Genomic DNA, 16732 nt, shown 5'->3' with positions numbered 1-16732 from the left:
TCGTTCAGGTAAGACCTAAGTCAAATCCATTATGATTATACAGTGGAGGTGATGAATAGATTTAAGGAATTAGATCTCATAGACAGAGTGCCTGAAGAATTATGGAGAGAGATTCATAACATTGTACAGGAGGCAGTGACCAAAACCATCCCCAAGAAAAAGAAATGCAAGAAGGCAAAGTGGTTGTCTAAAGAAAGAAGAGAAGTGAAAAGCAAGGGAGAAAGGGAAAGATATGCTGAACTGAATGCAGAGTTCCAGAGAATAGCAAGGAGAGGTAAGAAGGTCTTCTTCAATGAACAATGCAAAGAAGTAGAGGAAAACTATAGAAAGGGAAAAACTAGAGATCTCTTCAAGATAATTGGAGACATCAAGGGAACATTTCATGCAAGGATGGACACAATAAAGGACAGAAATGGTAAGGACCTAACAGAAGCAGAAGCAATTTTAAAAAGGTGGCAAGAATACACAGAAGAACTATACAAAAAAGGTCTTAATGACCCAGATAGCCACAATGGTGTCGTCACTCCCGTAGAGCCTGACATCCTGGAGTGTGAAGTCATGTGGGCCTTAGGAAGTTTTACTACAAAAAAAAGCTAGTGGAGGTAATGGAATTCTAGCTGAGCTATTTAAAATCCTAAAAGATGATGCTGTTAAAGTGCTGTACTCAATATGCCAGCAAATTTGGGAAATTCAGCAGTGGCCACAGGCCTGGAAAATGTCAATTTTCATTCCAACCCCAAAGAAGGGCAGTGCCAAAGAATGTTCAAACTACCGTACAGTTGCACTCATTTGCATGCTTAAGGTTATGCTCAAAATCCTTTAAGCTAGGCTTAAGCAGAATGTGAACTGAGAACTTCCAGATGTACAAGCTGGATTTAGAAAAGCAGAGGAACCAGAGATCAAATGGCCTACATTCATTGGATCATATAGAAAACAATGGAATTCCAGAAAAACGTCTACTTCTGTTTCACATTGAATATGTGAAAGCCTTTGACTATGTGTATCACACAACAAACTGGAAAATTCTTAAAGAGATGGGAATACCAGACCACTTTATTGTCTCCTGAGAAACCTGTATGTGGATCAAGAAGCAACAATCAGAACCAGACGTGGAACAACTGGTTCTAAATTGGGAAAGGAGTATGACAAGGCTGTATATTGTCACCCTGTTTGTTTAACTTATATGCAGAGTACATCATGTGAAATGCTGGGCTGGTTGAATCACAATCTGGAATCAAGATTGCCAGGAGAAATATCAACAACCTCAGATCTGCAGATGATATCACTCTAATAGGTGAAAGCAAAGAGGAACTAAAGAGCCTCTTGATGAATGTGGAAGAGGAGAGTGAAAAAGCTGACTTAAAACTCAGCACTCAAAAAACTAAGATCATGACATCTGCTCCCATCATTTCATGGCAAATAGAAGGGGAAAAGTAGAAGCAGTGATACATTTTGTTTTCTTGGGCTCCAAAATCACTGCAGATGGTGACAGCAGACATGGAACTAAAAGATGCTTGCTCCTTGCTATGACAAACCTAGACAGTGTGTTAAAAAGGAAAGACATCTCTTTGCCAGCAAAGGTCCATATAGTCAAAGCTATGGTTTTTCCAGTAGTCATGTATAGATGTGAGAGTTGGACCATAAAGAAGGCTGAGTATTGAAGAATTGATGTTTTCGAATTGTGATGCTGGACAAGATTCTTGAGAGTCCCTTGGAAAACAAGAAGATCAAACCAGTCAATCTAAGGGAAATACTCATTGGAAGGACTATTACTGAAACTGCAGCTTCAATATTTTGGCCAACTAATGCAAAGAGCTGACTCACTGGAAAAGACATTGAAGCTGGGATAGATTGAGGGCAGGAGGAAAAGGAGGCGACAGAGGATGATGATTGGATAGCATCACCAACTCAATGGACATGAATTTGAGGAAACTCTGGGAGATAGTGAAGGACAGGAAGGTCTGGCGTGCTGCAGTTCGTGGTATTGCGAAGAGTTGGACATAACTTAGTGGCTGAACAACAAGAACCAGAGGAATTGCTGTTCGGGAAACGCAATCTATGGCAAACCATAGGCAAATCCAGAGAACAAGAAAGAGTAACCTGCTTTTTTAGAGGAAGGGGAACTTGCTTTTATTGGGGAAGCTGGGTGGAAATTTGGGAGTTGTTGCTGTGATAACCAGAGAGTCCATTGGAGGAAGCTGGGAGTCCAGAGGATAGCGGCTTTTCATTGGTTTTACTGCTACAGTCTCTGATCGGCTGGGCTATCATGGGGTGGAGAGTTTTCTTCTTCCTTCTGGGTAGTAGAGGCACCTTTCTGTTGGAGATCTGGTGTAATCTCTTCCCATTTGAAATAATTGAGGCTGCATGGCAGATTTGTGACCCCATGGACTATAGCCTGCCAGGCTCCTCTATCCATGGGATTCTCCAAGGCAAGAATATCGGAGTGGGTTGCCATTTTCTCCTTCAGGAGATCTTCCTGGCCCAGGGATGGAACCCACGGTCTCTCGTCTCCTGCATTCGCAGGTGGGTTCTTTACCACTAAGCTACCAGGAAAGCCCTTCAATTTGAGCAGGATTCTTTTAATTCCACAATTCATTCATCAGTTGAAAAGACATTTAGATTCCTTTCTCTTTGTTGGCTATTGTGAATAACACTGCTTTAAACATTCATATTCAAGTTCTTGTGTGGACATAAAACTTTAATTTCTCTTTGGTTTATGTATACCTAGCAGTAGAATTGTTGAGCCATATGGTAACTCTATATTTGCCCTATATTTGTTCCTATATTTGAGATACTCCCAGGCTGTTTTCCAAACTTGCTTTACCATTTTACATTCCCATTAGTAATGTACTCCATTTCTCCCCATGCCTTCCACTCTTAGTATTTAAGATGAATGACAGTGATGTCAACCACTTGCTTTTCATTTCTCAATTATGGTATTGAGAAATAATACAAAATAGAAATAATGTAAAATATTAGGTATACAGTTTTTTTCATGACAAAATATAAAAACTTTACCAAGCAACCTTTCACTTTATTTCTTTCCTTTGTCTTAACTAAGTGATCTCTTGGGAATGGAATGGCACCATGCTCTTAATGACAGCCTATCAAATATCTTTTTTCCATATGAAGGAAAGAATGTCATACAGCAAATGACTTAATAGTCTTATCCTGTCCAAAGGTCTGTGGCATGTAGGAATATTGTAGGCCCGCTTTCATAGAGAATCGTGTTTTTTTTATTATTTGGACTTCAAAAATTGTATTGGATTGTAAAGCAAATCCCAGACATCAGGTCATTTTACCCATAAGTATTTCGGTATCATCTCGAACAGTAAAGGACTTTAACAAAAGATAGCCAGTATGTTATTATCTCACATTAGCTATTTGTTGTCCAGTTGCTCAGTCATGTCTGACTCTGTGACCCCATGGACTGCAGCAAGCCAGGCTTCCCTGTCCTTCACCACCTCCTGGAACTTTGCTCAAGCTCATGTCCATTGAGTCAGTGATGCCGTCCAACCATTTCATCCTCTGTCATCCCCTTCTCCTCCTACCTTCAATCTTTCCCAGCATCAGGGTCTTTTCTAATGAGTCAACTCTTCTCATTAGGTGGTCAAAGTATTGGAGCTTCAGCTTCAGCATCAGTCCTTGCAATGAATATTCAGAGTTGATTTTGTTTAGGATTGACTGGTTTGATCTCCTTGTAGTTCAAGGGACTCTCAAGAGTTTTCTCCAACACCACAGTTCAAAAGCATCAATTCTTCAATGCTCAGCCTTCTTTATGGTCCAACTCTCACATCCATACATGACTACTGGAAAAACTATAGCTTTGACTATATGGACCTTTGTCAGCACATTAACTATAACTCCTTAATTTTTTCCAATACCCATTTATATTTATATATCCCTAATTATTTTAAATTTGCATTTCCACGGGTTGTTTTGTTTTTTTTAAATCTGAGTCCAAACAAGGTTCACAGATTTGGTTGTTTTATCTTTTAATTATTTTTTATTCTAGACTAATTATTTTTTATAGATCATATTTAGATAAGTAAGATAATCACAAAATAATATAAAACAGTATTTAGTAAAGGATTTAGTATTTAGTAGGATATGATCAAATATGAGGCATCTAGGTTTTTAGTAAGGGCTTCCCTCATAGCTCAGTTGGTAAAGAATCTGCCTGCAGTGCAGGAGACCTGTGTTCAATCCCTGGGTTGGGAAGATCCTCAGAGAAGGAAATGGCAACCCACTCCAGTATTATTGCCTGGAGAATCCCATGGACAGAGGAGCCTGAGAGACTGCAATCCATGGGGTCGCGAGAGTCGGACATGACTTAGCGACTAAAGACAGACAGAGGTTTCTAATATACTCTTCATTGACCCTGTTGGTAGATATATGATATATGGGTTAGAGAACCAGATTGACTAAATTTGAAGCTCCCGCCCTACCACCACAGGTTTTGTAATCTTTTGCAAGTGAATTTAATATTTGTTTTTATTAAAGTTATACATGTGCATAGTTCAAAAAGACAATTCTACAAGACTTGTTACCAACAAAAATGAACAAGAAAATCACTTCCTCATTACCACCAGTACTTGATTTCCTACCTCCAAGAAGCAGTTGTTTTCAACTCTTTTAACCTAATTTGTTTGTTTGCCTCCAGATCTCAAGGCAACCTAGTTATATTGCCATTCTTGATATTTCCTTTTAAAATTTTAATTTAATTAAAAATTTATTTTATTGAAGTATAGTTGATTCATTTTTGATATTTCTGTTTTGAGTATTAACTATTTCTGTGGGCTCCCAGGTGGAGCTAGCAGTAAAGAATCCACCTGCTAATGCAGGAGATGTAAAGAGATGAATGTTCAATTCCTGGGTTGGGAAGATCCTCTGGAGGAGAACATGGCAACCCACTCCAGTATTCTTGCTTAGAAAATCCCATGGACAGAGGAGCCTGGTGGGCTGCAGTCCATAGGGCTGCAAAGGATTGGACATTACTGAAGCAACTTGGCACACATCCATTTCTCTAATGGAAGATGAAGGTTTAGTTCTCTATCACACTCACTGCAGTCTCCCAAAGTGGCACAGTGGTAAAGAATGTGCCTGCCAATGCAAGAGACACAGGAGACATGGGTTTGATCCCTTGATTGGGAAGATCTGCTGGAAGAGGAAATGGCAATCCACTCCAGTATTCTTTCCTGGGCAATTCCATGGACAGAGGAGCCTGGTGGACTACAGTCCATGGGGGCACAAAGTGTCAGACATGACTGAGCAACTGAACGCACACACGGGCACACTGACTGCTCCTCTACTACAGATACCAAGTCCATACTTCCATTCTCCTAAGATAGTTAGAAAAGCATTCAGTCTAAATAGTATAGCCATGAAAATGCTATTCATAGGTACCATGATTACTGTCTTTTCAGAGAACACTTTATTTTTCCTGAAGTCAGAAACATTCATGCTTTATATTTTGCTTAGTTTTCTATGTATTGATCAATAATTCAACTCTGCACCCTTCCTCAGTTGTATAAATCTGCTCTCCATATGTCCAAACACATTAGATAGTCTATTAGTTTCATTGTCTTGAAGAAATCTCTCTAGGGGCCTTCTGACTTGCACTGCTCTGGACTATTTTCTATCTATCCCTGCTGCCCTGCATGACCTTGGAGTCTCCCTCACCATCCTTCTTTTTTGGTATATTTCATTTCCTGGAGTCCATTTAAAAATTTTTTTTATTCTTCACTTACTAGAACACATTCTCTAATAATATCCTGAGAAAGGATGCATGAGAAATAAATTTTTGAGACTTTGCCCATATGAAAGTGTCTTTATTCTAACTTCATATTTAATTGATAGTCTGGCTGGGTATAGAATTCTTGGTTGGAAATTATTTTCCTCAGAATTTTGAAGATGTTGCAGCACTATATTTAGGCTTTCAGTGCTTTTCTTGAGAGATCTGAAGCCACTTTGATTTTTAAATTACTTTTATAAAATCTCTTTGCTGTTATTCTCTCTGGAAATTTGAGTGTTCTGAAATTTCATGATCATAGACTTGTTGGAGGGCTATTTTTATTTTGTGCTGTACACTCAGAGGGCCCCTTTAGGTTAAAAAAAACTCAAGTTCTTTGGTTATGGGGAAATATTATTTAATTATTTCTTTGAGTATTTTCTCCCTTCTATTAAATATTTCCTTCTGTTAGAACTTCATAATTCAATTGTTGTGTTACCTAAACTGTTGCTTTAATTAAATAAACAAAACAAAAACAAAAAACAAAAAACTTTTGTCTCCCACATTCTATCTTTGTCTTTTGTACTACATTTCCTTGACTTATTTTATAATCCTTTCTATTTCTGCTATTATGTTTTTAATTTCCAAGAGTTATTTTTTGTTTTAATTCACTGAATGTACCTTTCTTTTAGAAATGGCATCTATTTCCTGAATAGAATATTTTCTCTTTGCAGATTTTAATTTTAAAAAAATTTTCACTGTCATCTGTGTTTTCTCTTTTTCCACATTGCATTTATTTTGCATTTGTTTTGGTCTCTATCATAATAGATACTTTCTTCTAATGCCTTGTGGTCTTGGCTGTCAGCCTACACTTAAGAGGGAGGTTTCTTCTTTTTAATATCATCTTCTCTCATACTTCTAGTGGTACCTGGTGCTGCCAGTGATTGGGCCTTTGGGGAATTCTGTGGTATATTTTAGGATATATTTCAGCTTTTCCCACTACTACTGTAGGATTCGCCTTTCCTGGTTTTGCTGAGTAAGTTCCACTTATTTATCTGCTTTCCAAAACTTCTGTTGCTGATGTCTCTTCTCCATTCTCTGTTCCTATGTACTTCTGATTTATAACAAACAAATGACCTTTTCTGTCATTTGGAGGGGTTTGGAAGGGAGCGAGGTGTATGTGTAATCTACATCAAGGTTCAGCAAACTATGGTTTATGCACTAAAACCAGCTCTTCCCTATTTCTAGGGCACCACGACCAACACTTTCCCAGGTCCCTGAAGTTCCAAACTTCATCCTAGCTTCTCACTCTCAGTCTTAACACACACCTAATACCATTTTCAACCCACCTTCTATTGCACCAACAGCTGTTTGTAAGTGGTGCCACCCTTTCCCCCTTACCCCACCTCTTAGAGGGCAGTTGGTAGTATAAATCTAGCTACTCTCAGACTTCCTGGTCTCCCTGTGGGTGCTGATGCCCCCTGGGGGTGTCCTGCCCCTGATCCTCAGCCAAGTGCCTTTTGTCTCCTGGATGACATAGCAATTTCTTCTGCAATTTCATGGTGACTCACTTTTTAAAAATAGTCTTTGATGTGTCAAAGCCTTTTTTGAAAGTTTGAACAGGTTGTATTGACTAGTTCTCTTTTAGTCACATGCATTTTTACCTTCTAAAAGAAACCCTAATATATTATTTAGGTACAATTTTACCTTCCTGAAACCACACACCCCTTACTTTCCATGCTTCAATGCCTCTCCTTCCGTGTTCTCACATGACCAGCACAGCCTGTCCCGTGAGTTTATCTCACACCAGCTCAAATACCCCCTCCTTCAAGTCTTCCCAGCTTCTCCCAGAAAAAATTCTCCCTCTTACCTCTTAACTCTCTAGAGGCTTGTAATATAGTTAATTATATCTTTGTATTCTCCTTCTGATGGTTCATAAATTCTTTCATGTCAGGAACCTTGTCTAATTTTTCCATACAGTCTCTTGAGTTTGGAAGAACTCTGTATATGTTTGATAAATTAATGACATAAACCTAGGGAGAGACTTCTTGAAATAAGTCTACTAAGTCAACAGCCTCCACTTAACCCACTCGTAGTTCAGTCCCACTAAAGTTACAAATGCCTTCCCAGTGAGTGATTCTTCAGTATCTTTTCATTCATCAGCTTCTTCCTCCTCTTTGCCACATTTCAGTTCAGTTCAGTCGCTCAGTCGTGTCTGACTCTTCGTGACCCCATGAATCATAGCACGCCAGGCCTCCCTGTCCATCACCAACTCCCGGAGTTCACCCAGACTCACGTCCATCGAGTCAGTGATGCCATCCAGCCATCTCATCCTCTGTCGTCCCCTTCTCCTCCTGCCCCCAATCCCTCCCAGCATCAGAGTCTTTTCCAATGAGTCAACTCTTCACATGAGGTGGCCAAAGTACTGGAGTTTCAGCTTTAGCATCATTCCTTCCAAAGAAACCCCAGGGCTGATCTCCTTCAGAATGGACTGGCTGGACCTCCTTTAGATACTCCTTTTTACCGACAATTCTTACCTCCTCTGGCTTCCTGTGTCCTGCTACTCCTATCTCTAATTATTTTACTCATGTCTCTTCCATGTACCACACTCTTCTAAATCAATGCTTGTGTTTTGTTTTCTGTCCTTGGGCTTTTTTTCCCTCTATGTGTCTTCAGGAATCTCATTTCTCTATGTATCTCAGGAATCTTCAGAACTCATGTTATGTTTGTTTGGGGTTAGGGTTGAAAGGGAGTAAATCGAGGGGCTCAGACTAGGAGTTAGAGTTCCTCAGAATCTAAGCAGTGGAGAGAGTAGAACAAGATACAGGTAGGCATATGGCTATTGAAGTATCAGTTTTGCTGATGGAACAGTAAATACCCAAAATTGAGAGCTCTTTCATGAAGTTAGATTGGAAAACACAGATTAGACCCAATGTCCAAGAGGGGCCTTCTACTTCTTCTGAGATTTAGACTGTCAGGATGAGTTGTGCTTGGAGCAGGTTATTGGGAAGGCAGGTTATTGGGAAGGAAGTGCTCCAGGATATTAAAGCATGCAGGCTGGAAGGTAAAGGAAGTGAGTCCACTCAAACTATAGACAGCTCCAAGATAGCAAGAGACTTGAAAATGAGAATCTTAATTATAGGCCAAGTCCCTAGGAACTAAAAGCTAAATCTCAAGGTCTCATGGAAAGATGATGCATGGGATAGCTGACTGCACCAAAAGAATATTCTGCCTCCAAGGCAGCTCTGGTGTCTTGTCCTCAACAACAGGGTTGTGGCTCTTCACTGTTGAAGAGTTGATGCTCTGCCACTAACATGGGCCCCTAAGGCTCAGCATCAAGTGCAGTCCATAGCCTCCCAGCCTCTGTTCTTATTTGCTTGTTTGCTTGTATTTCCTGCCAACAGCCCCAGCTCTGTGCATCCCAACTCAAGTCTGTAAAAGGTAGAACCTGTCTGCATTTTAGATGGATGATCAGTCTATGGATTGCCTTCTCGTGGATCAGGTGCTCACCTGTGGTCCGGTTGTCTGACCAGAGGGGAGGCAGGGTCATGTAGCTTAGATGCAGGCTACTCCCATTTAAGCAAAGAGCAGCATCTATATGCCCAAGCCCAGAATATAGATACATATAATCCTCCTTCTTCCTAATCTCTTACTCATGTCCCACAAGTCACTAGCCTTATAAATGTTCCCTTTTAAACATTATTAGCATCCATTGGCTTTTGTTTTTTAATTTTGTTGCCACTGCCTTGGTTCAGGCCACCATCATTTCTCATCTGGAATATTGCGTTCTTTTCTACCAGTCCTCTGGCCTTCAGTCTCTCTTTCTCTCTCTCCAATCTACCTTTTACTGTGTTGCCAGAACAGTCAGTTTAGTTGCTGCATAGCAGTGAACATTTATGTTTAAGAATATAAATCAGCACGCATGTACACCCGTGGCAGATTCATGTTGATGTATAGCAAAACCAATACAATATTGTAAAGTTATTAGCCTCCAATTAAAATAAATAATTTTCAATTAAAAAAAATAAAATAAAAAAAGAATATAAATCAGATCAGTTTCTCCCCTAGTTTTAAGCGGGGCTTCTCCCTGCTATTGAAATATAGTACAGATGTCTCGCTGTGGCCTCTTACATAAGGGCTCCTACAGATTTGGCTCCTGTCTTCCTCTCTGACCCCATGTCACACCCCCCTTCTGTTCTTCATGCTCTGTGTTCCAGCAACACTGGCCTTCTCTCTGTTTCTTAAATGCACCAAGATTGCTGTACTTTCTTTCATTCCACCTGGAACTCTTTTTCCTTTGGTCTTTTCTTGGTGGATTCCTGCCTTCCAGTCTCAGTCATATGTCGCCTCCTCAGAGAAGTCTTCCCAAAACACCCAATCTAGCATTGCCTGTACTTCCACCTGTGATCACTATTACATCATTGGATATTCTTCATGCCACTTATCACTGTCAGAAATTATTGTGTTCATTTATTTACTGTTTTTTTTCAATCTCCCTGATTAAAATATAAATTCCTTGAGAATAGGAGCATTTTTGTTCTTCTTTATTATTGTATCCCTAAGTCTGGTGTATCGTAGTTGCTTAATTAATATGTTGAATTAATGAACAATGAAATATCCCCCTTATTTCCATACCTATTCATTATACTTAGCTTCCCCCCTTCAGCTTTCAGTTCAGTTCAGTCACTCAGTCATGTCTGACTCTTTGCGACCCCATGGACTGCAGCACACCAGGCCTCCTCCCAGACCATCTCCTGGAGCTTGCTCAGACTCATGTCCATCGAGTCAGTGATGCCATCCAACCATCTCATCCTCTGTCATCCCCTTCTCCTCCTGCCTTCAATCTTTCCCAGCATCAGGGTCTTTTCAAATGAGTCAGTTCTTTGCATCAGATGCCCAATGTATTGGAGCTTCAGCTTCAGTATCTGTCCTTCCAATGAATATTCAGGACTGATTTCCTTTAGGATAGACAGGTTTGATCTCCTTGCAGTCCAAGGGACTCTCAAGAGTCTTCTCCAATACCACAGTTCAAAAGCATCAATTCTTTGGCACTCAGCCTTCTTTATGGTCCAACTCTTACATCCATACATGACTACATCCATAGCCATGACTAGATGGGCCTTTGTCAGCAAAATAATGTCTCAGCTTTATTGAGTTATTATTGACAAATAGTTGTTGTGTAAGTTTAAGGTGTACAATGTAATTGTTTGAAAGACATATATAATGTGAAATAATGACTACAAAAAGGCTAGTTAGCACATCCATCACCTCACGTAGTTACCTTTTTGCATGTATGTGTGTGATGATAACATTTAACATCCACTGTCTCAACAAACTTCAAGTATACAGTATGGTATTGTTAACTATATAATGCTTAGCTTTATATATGTTTTTATTTTTCCTGTTAGGTTGTAAGCTACTTGACAGAACAGTTTGTTTTTTTTTTTCCCCATTCATTCTTCCATCTCTAGGGCTTACCTATGGTGGCTAGCAGAATATATGTGCTGAGTGTGTGCCATGACAGGTAGTACCCAAAACATAGCTTATTAACCACATAATATGACTTTTGGAAGCCTCTCCAGTGACTGGAAAGACTGGGCCCTGTTCTCTATCCTCTCTTTATATTCTTTTTATTCACTTCAGAAACCAGACACAGGAAACATCTGACCATAATAAAAGGTTTCTAGTCAATTCCTCACTGAACAAAGTCATGTGTAGCGATGCTCTGTTGTGCTTTGGTCTGGAATTCTGTTTGGTCACTTGTGTAGCGCACCACATGGCTGCCTCTGGCCTCAGAGCCAGGAACAGCTGGAGCCCGGGCTGCTTGAAATAAAAATGACGTATTTGTTAGCCTGAGAGGGGGAAGTCTGGATGTTCTTGCTCTGCTTCTTGCAAAACAAACTTTTCAATTTGTTGAATACTGAATTTTCCCTTTAGCTGTCAAAGTGGTTTATAGCTCAAATGATCTTACATCCTTCAGAATAAACACAAAAAAATGAATGGCCAAACTGATTCTCAAATCTCTGCCTTAAATGCTCAAAGCAATATCCATCCAAATTACACAAAACATGATATATGTCCCTGACTTCCTCCTGAAGTTTCTGCCCGCTCACTTGCATCTTCTGCAGTTTAAAGACACACGGTCTTGGGAGCATTCCACCACCACTGGAAATAATATTTACAAAAACTCTTTCTTTCCAGTAAGACTGTTATCTGTTTGGTGCTTGCTTCTTGCACATCTTTATCATGCTTTACTTCTAAGTGCCAATTAACATCTCTGCTTCCTTGGCTAGAAGGGAAAGACCAGCTCCTATCTGCTGGATAGGATAGATCAGATAGGATAGATTAGATAGACCAGCTCATATCTCTAGTATCACCAGCCCTGGCACATAATAGGCCACTGATAATAGTTTTGAGAAGGAATGAAGAAGGAAAGAATTTTTTCAAAGCTGGTCTATTTAGGAATTGAGGTTACTGAGGTATAAGGAAAGGGAAAAGCCAAATAGCTTGTCAGCACATATAGTGAATCAGGAAGGCGATCAAGAACCTGCCATCCTTTTGCATTGGTACCAATGAGTTAGAGGTTAAAATCCTAGAGCTGGATTAGAAAGTTTTTTCCTAACTTTTTTTTCCCTCTGATAATACAAGTTACATGTTCACTATAGAAAATTTTCAAAACTGCAGGAATAAATATCATCTATAATTCTTTCACCCAGAGACAACCATTGTTCACATTTAGGTTTCTTTTTTTTTCCTTTTACTCTTAAAGTTTTAGTCTTTTAGTTAACGTGTAGCCTTTTTTCTTTTAGAAAAAGATTGAAAACTTTGAAAGAGATTATTTCAGAACTGCTTGTGTGTACAAAGATGGTAAATTGCAATTGGAAAAGTACCTGTCAACTGCAATAAAAATTTGAGATGGTGTTGCTGTTGCTCATCTGGGCAGTCAGCTTCTCAGAAAGGCTTTGCTAATCTCCTCCAGGTGACTGTGATCCCTCACCTAGAAGGCGCCTGGGGCCCTTTCCTTATTCCCCCTGCACTGCTTCGTGGGAATGCTTTCATCTTCCAAGGATGAGGCTGGGCTTCAACCTCTGAATCTTTCTGCTACAAGGACATTTCAAGGTTGACTTGAATTGAATGAGAATCTCTGTGCAGAATAGATCTCTCCCCACACCAGTTTGTGAAATATCACTCAGATAACATCACCTTTGAAAGGAAGCGAAGCCATTTACTAGTTTATTCCTTTGTTTAATGAGCATGTTGACCACTTTCTGTGCGTCAGTCAGTGCACTTGACATCAAAGCCTCAAAATAAATAGACAGTCCTTGTCCTCAGGGGACATGCAGTTTAATGAGAGAAGAGCAAGAGTAAAAACAGGATTATAATGCACTATGACAAATGCCATAATAGCCGTGCAGGCCTAAAGAGAAGGGGCAAATTGACCAGAGAAGGCTTTAAGAAGAGGAGATGATCTCTTTGGGTCTTAATAGAAAAGTGGGGGATTTTCTATGCAAGCAGGTAGAGAAAACAGTATGTCAGATGTCTGAAAACATGAAGGTGAAGATCTTTTTGGGAAAATAGAAACAGTTTAGCATATCTGGAACATGGGATATATTACAGGTCATAAATGAGCCAGAATGGTAAAGACCGTGAAGGTCAGAGCTTGAACTTTATCTTTCAGGCTAGAGGAAGCCACTGAAGCATTTTAATCAAGAGCAAAGAGGTGGTCAGGTATACTTTTCAGAAAAGTCATGCAGCAGTATAAAAGATGATGGAAGTAGGCTAAGTTGGAGTTTAAGTGTGGATAAGGAGGCTATCAGAACACTCCCAGAAAAAGAAGGATAGGCAGATATCCACAAAAGGCAAAGAACCTGCCTTCCAATGTAGGAGACGTAAGAGACACAGGTTCAGTGCCTGGGTCAGGGAAGATCCCCTGGAGGAGAGCACGGAAACTGCAGTATTCTTGCCTGGAGAATTCCCATGGACAGAGGAGCCTAGTAGGCTACAGTCCATAGGGTGGCAAAGAGTTGGACATGACTAAGTGACTGAGCATGCACCAGCTGTTATTCTGGTAACATGTCAGTGAACAAAGCATCCATAGTATCTGTCTGTATGGAGCTTATAGTCTAGCAGTGGGACAGATGTAACTTCCAGTTTTGATAACTCTTGTGTCAGATATCCATGTACAGTACAAAGAAAATGATGTATACCTGAGATCTGAAGGGTCCTGCTGGGGTGGGATGCTCCCTGGGGTGCAGATGCTGTTCCTATAGGCAGCCAGCTAGTATTCCTTTGTAGTGAGTGAGCCTTTTGAATATGACCCTTTTTGAGTCTGGAGTCTCTGGGGTTATGTTGGGCCTGAAATTGTCTTGGTGTCCCTTGTATTAATAATTTGCATTTATTGAGCTGTGTGTTGGCTTTATGCCATCATTTGTATTGGCTCCTGTTGTAGGAAACAGCCATAAAAGATTCACAGTTATTTATCATATAATAGAAATGTAGAAGTTAACAGTCTTCAACATGGTGCAGCATCTCCATTTATTAAGACCTACAAGAGGAATTGCTTTCTGATCACTATACAGTATTTGCTTTTCTACTTCTGGTTGCTCTGAGGCACCCTGTCCAATCCTGCTTCAGGTCTCCACACAGGACACCCTCTGCCTGGAATGCCCCTTCCCTTCTTGTCGGGTTTAACCTCTACGTATCCTACATAGCCATCAGCTTGTAGTTCAGGTTTCACTTCTTTAGGGAAGCCTTGCCTAACCAATATACACTCCCCTTCCAAACATTTAGTGCTTTTCCCACATTCTTTGTTGTTGTTTTTACTTCATCAGTTTTCAGTTGAATAAGTTGTTGTTGGGTGACTTTTTTTCTCTTAGACTGATGACAGATCCATGAGGGTGGAGATCGTGCATTTTTGTGTGTGTCTGGATTGCAAGGGCATAGTATAGTATCTTGCACATAGTAGATGCTCAATAAATATTTACTGAATAGTTGAATAAATGAAAGAATGAATATACTGTGAGCCCTCAATCTTGTTCATGTTCTCCTTTATTTAGCTGTTTGGGAGCTCAGACTTCTTTGATTCAACCTGTAGTGTTTGGTTAAGTCCTCATGGCATGCATTTTGTGCACTAACATTCCCCTGACTATATAATATTTTTCCTTCCTTTGATTTCTTCATTTTTGAAATTCCAGTGTATACTGTAAATTCCTGTAAGTCACTTGATACCTTTTGGGGGAGGAAATAATAAACAATTGGATATAATAATAGGAAAAGAAAGTAAATCAAAGGAAAATGTTGGTGCCTTTAACCAGATTCAGGATGGACATTTTCTTTTGCTTTGTTTTAATTTTATTTTCACTGTGTGAAGGAAAAAGAAGTAAATTTGTCCCCTAATTTGGCAGGAAATACTTCTGAAGAATTTGGGGCATGTCTCTGCCCTGAGATGTTCCTCCCAGGGGCAGGAGGCTGGGGCTGGGCTTGGCAGGGCCTCCTGGCCCAGTGGATGGGTGGGACGGACCTGTGGAGGCTGTCTGTGCAGCTGATTCCTGTCCTGTTGACCTTTCCTTGGGAGAGGGTTTGGGCAGTGCCAGTGAGAGCTTGCTCTTTTTGTTTGTTTTTGTTTTGTTTCTACTGTAAGAAGGAGAAAGAAATGAACTTGTCCTCTTGTGTTGCAGATTCAGTGGTTCTTTCCTTTGACTCCGCGGGACAAACGCTAGGCTCAGGTACCAATCCCTCCCCTCTGTCATCCTTTCTGCTCTCAGCACTGGCCACAGCTGAAGTGGAGCCTAATGAGGTCGGGGAGGGGGCGTCTGGGGAGGGCACTGGAATATTTCAATATTGTGGGAAGATCTCAGGAAGCTTTTCTAGGGACCTGTAGTCTGGGAAACAGCAGTGGGATGCAGCGTCCAGAGGACTTCGCCAGTTGTTTTAAATGTGTGCAGCCAAGAGTTTGCAGTAGATGCTCCGTCCTCATTCAGGGTGGTCCAGGGTCATAGAAAAGATGTCTGTTTCCTGTGCATACATCCTGTCTCAGAGAGAGATGGGCAGAGGCCACTGAAAGATGCCAACCTCTGGGCACACAGGAGCAGTGGACCATCAGGCTCTCCAGGAACATGCTGGGATGGTGAGAGCATCACAGCTTCCTGAGAACACACACCCTGTTGCAGGTTCACAGGCACACCCCATATAACTCAAATACACACCTCCTGTGTGTAGGGGTACGTACTGTGCACACGTGCTGAAGCACTCCCATGCTTCCCTGTGTCAACAGCGCAGGACGCAGAAATCGGCACACCCACCACTTTGACTTGGATCACCCAGGCTTAGTGGAGCCCCGCTCTCCCCTATCTCAGGCTGTTTGCCTGCCCCACAGCCCTCTGCTGCTGGCAGTGAACAGAAAGGGAAGATACTGATTCTTCAACTTGCTGCCATTGCATCCATATGGGAGCCCTAGAATGACTTTACCTCATGAGGAGAGCATCTCCATGCGTCAAGTCTTAATTTTTACTTGAAGATGGTGGTTCTTGTACCATGGGTGCTGCCTGTGAGTAACAGGGAGACTTTGCTGGCCTGTTAAAGGCAATTAACCCATTTTGCTGTGGTTGACTGCGATAGACTGATGCTTCACAATGCAGCCATGAGGTTCAGGCCACTGTAGCAATGTGGATGAGAGGAAGGACGATCAGAGAATATAATCTCAGCTACCACTGTTTACTGAGGGCCTACTGTGTGCCAGCACTAAAAACACCAAAGCCAAGTGCTTTTTCACACTTCTTGCAAGGTGGATAGTAAGTACATCTTTAATTATAGATAAAGAAACCTAATACTCAAGAGTCAAAGTACCCTGTCCAGGGCTACTCATATCTGTCTAACCCTAGAGCCTATACTCTCTGCCTTGCCATCTTGCTGTCTCATACCTTGATACTTGATACTCCACTGAAATGCTTTAAGACAGAATGGACAGATAGAAAGAGTTTTGAAATAGGCATAAAGTTGTGT

The 16732-nt window shown here is 40.8% G+C and overlaps 1 protein-coding gene across 10 annotated transcripts in view; it reads left to right on the top strand.

The window, feature by feature from the left end:
• The window catches only part of ST3GAL3 (ST3 beta-galactoside alpha-2,3-sialyltransferase 3), a 213500-nt gene that overhangs the window by 76496 nt on the left and 120272 nt on the right, over positions 1–16732 (top strand). For 7 of the 10 annotated variants that reach the window (XM_024985415.2, XM_024985404.2, XM_024985385.2 and 4 more), the window contains 1 exon segment: positions 15409–15456. The exons of the other annotated variants lie outside the window; for them this stretch is intronic. In XM_024985415.2, coding sequence (XP_024841183.1) covers positions 15409–15456 — 48 coding nt within the window. 10 annotated transcript variants of the gene reach the window in all.

Source organism: Bos taurus, chromosome 3 (assembly GCF_002263795.3).
Source record: "Bos taurus isolate L1 Dominette 01449 registration number 42190680 breed Hereford chromosome 3, ARS-UCD2.0, whole genome shotgun sequence".
NCBI classification, from domain to species: domain Eukaryota; kingdom Metazoa; phylum Chordata; class Mammalia; order Artiodactyla; family Bovidae; genus Bos; species Bos taurus.
The sequence above is the reverse complement of the archived record's forward strand: the minus strand, read 5'-3'. Positions and strand labels throughout refer to the sequence as shown.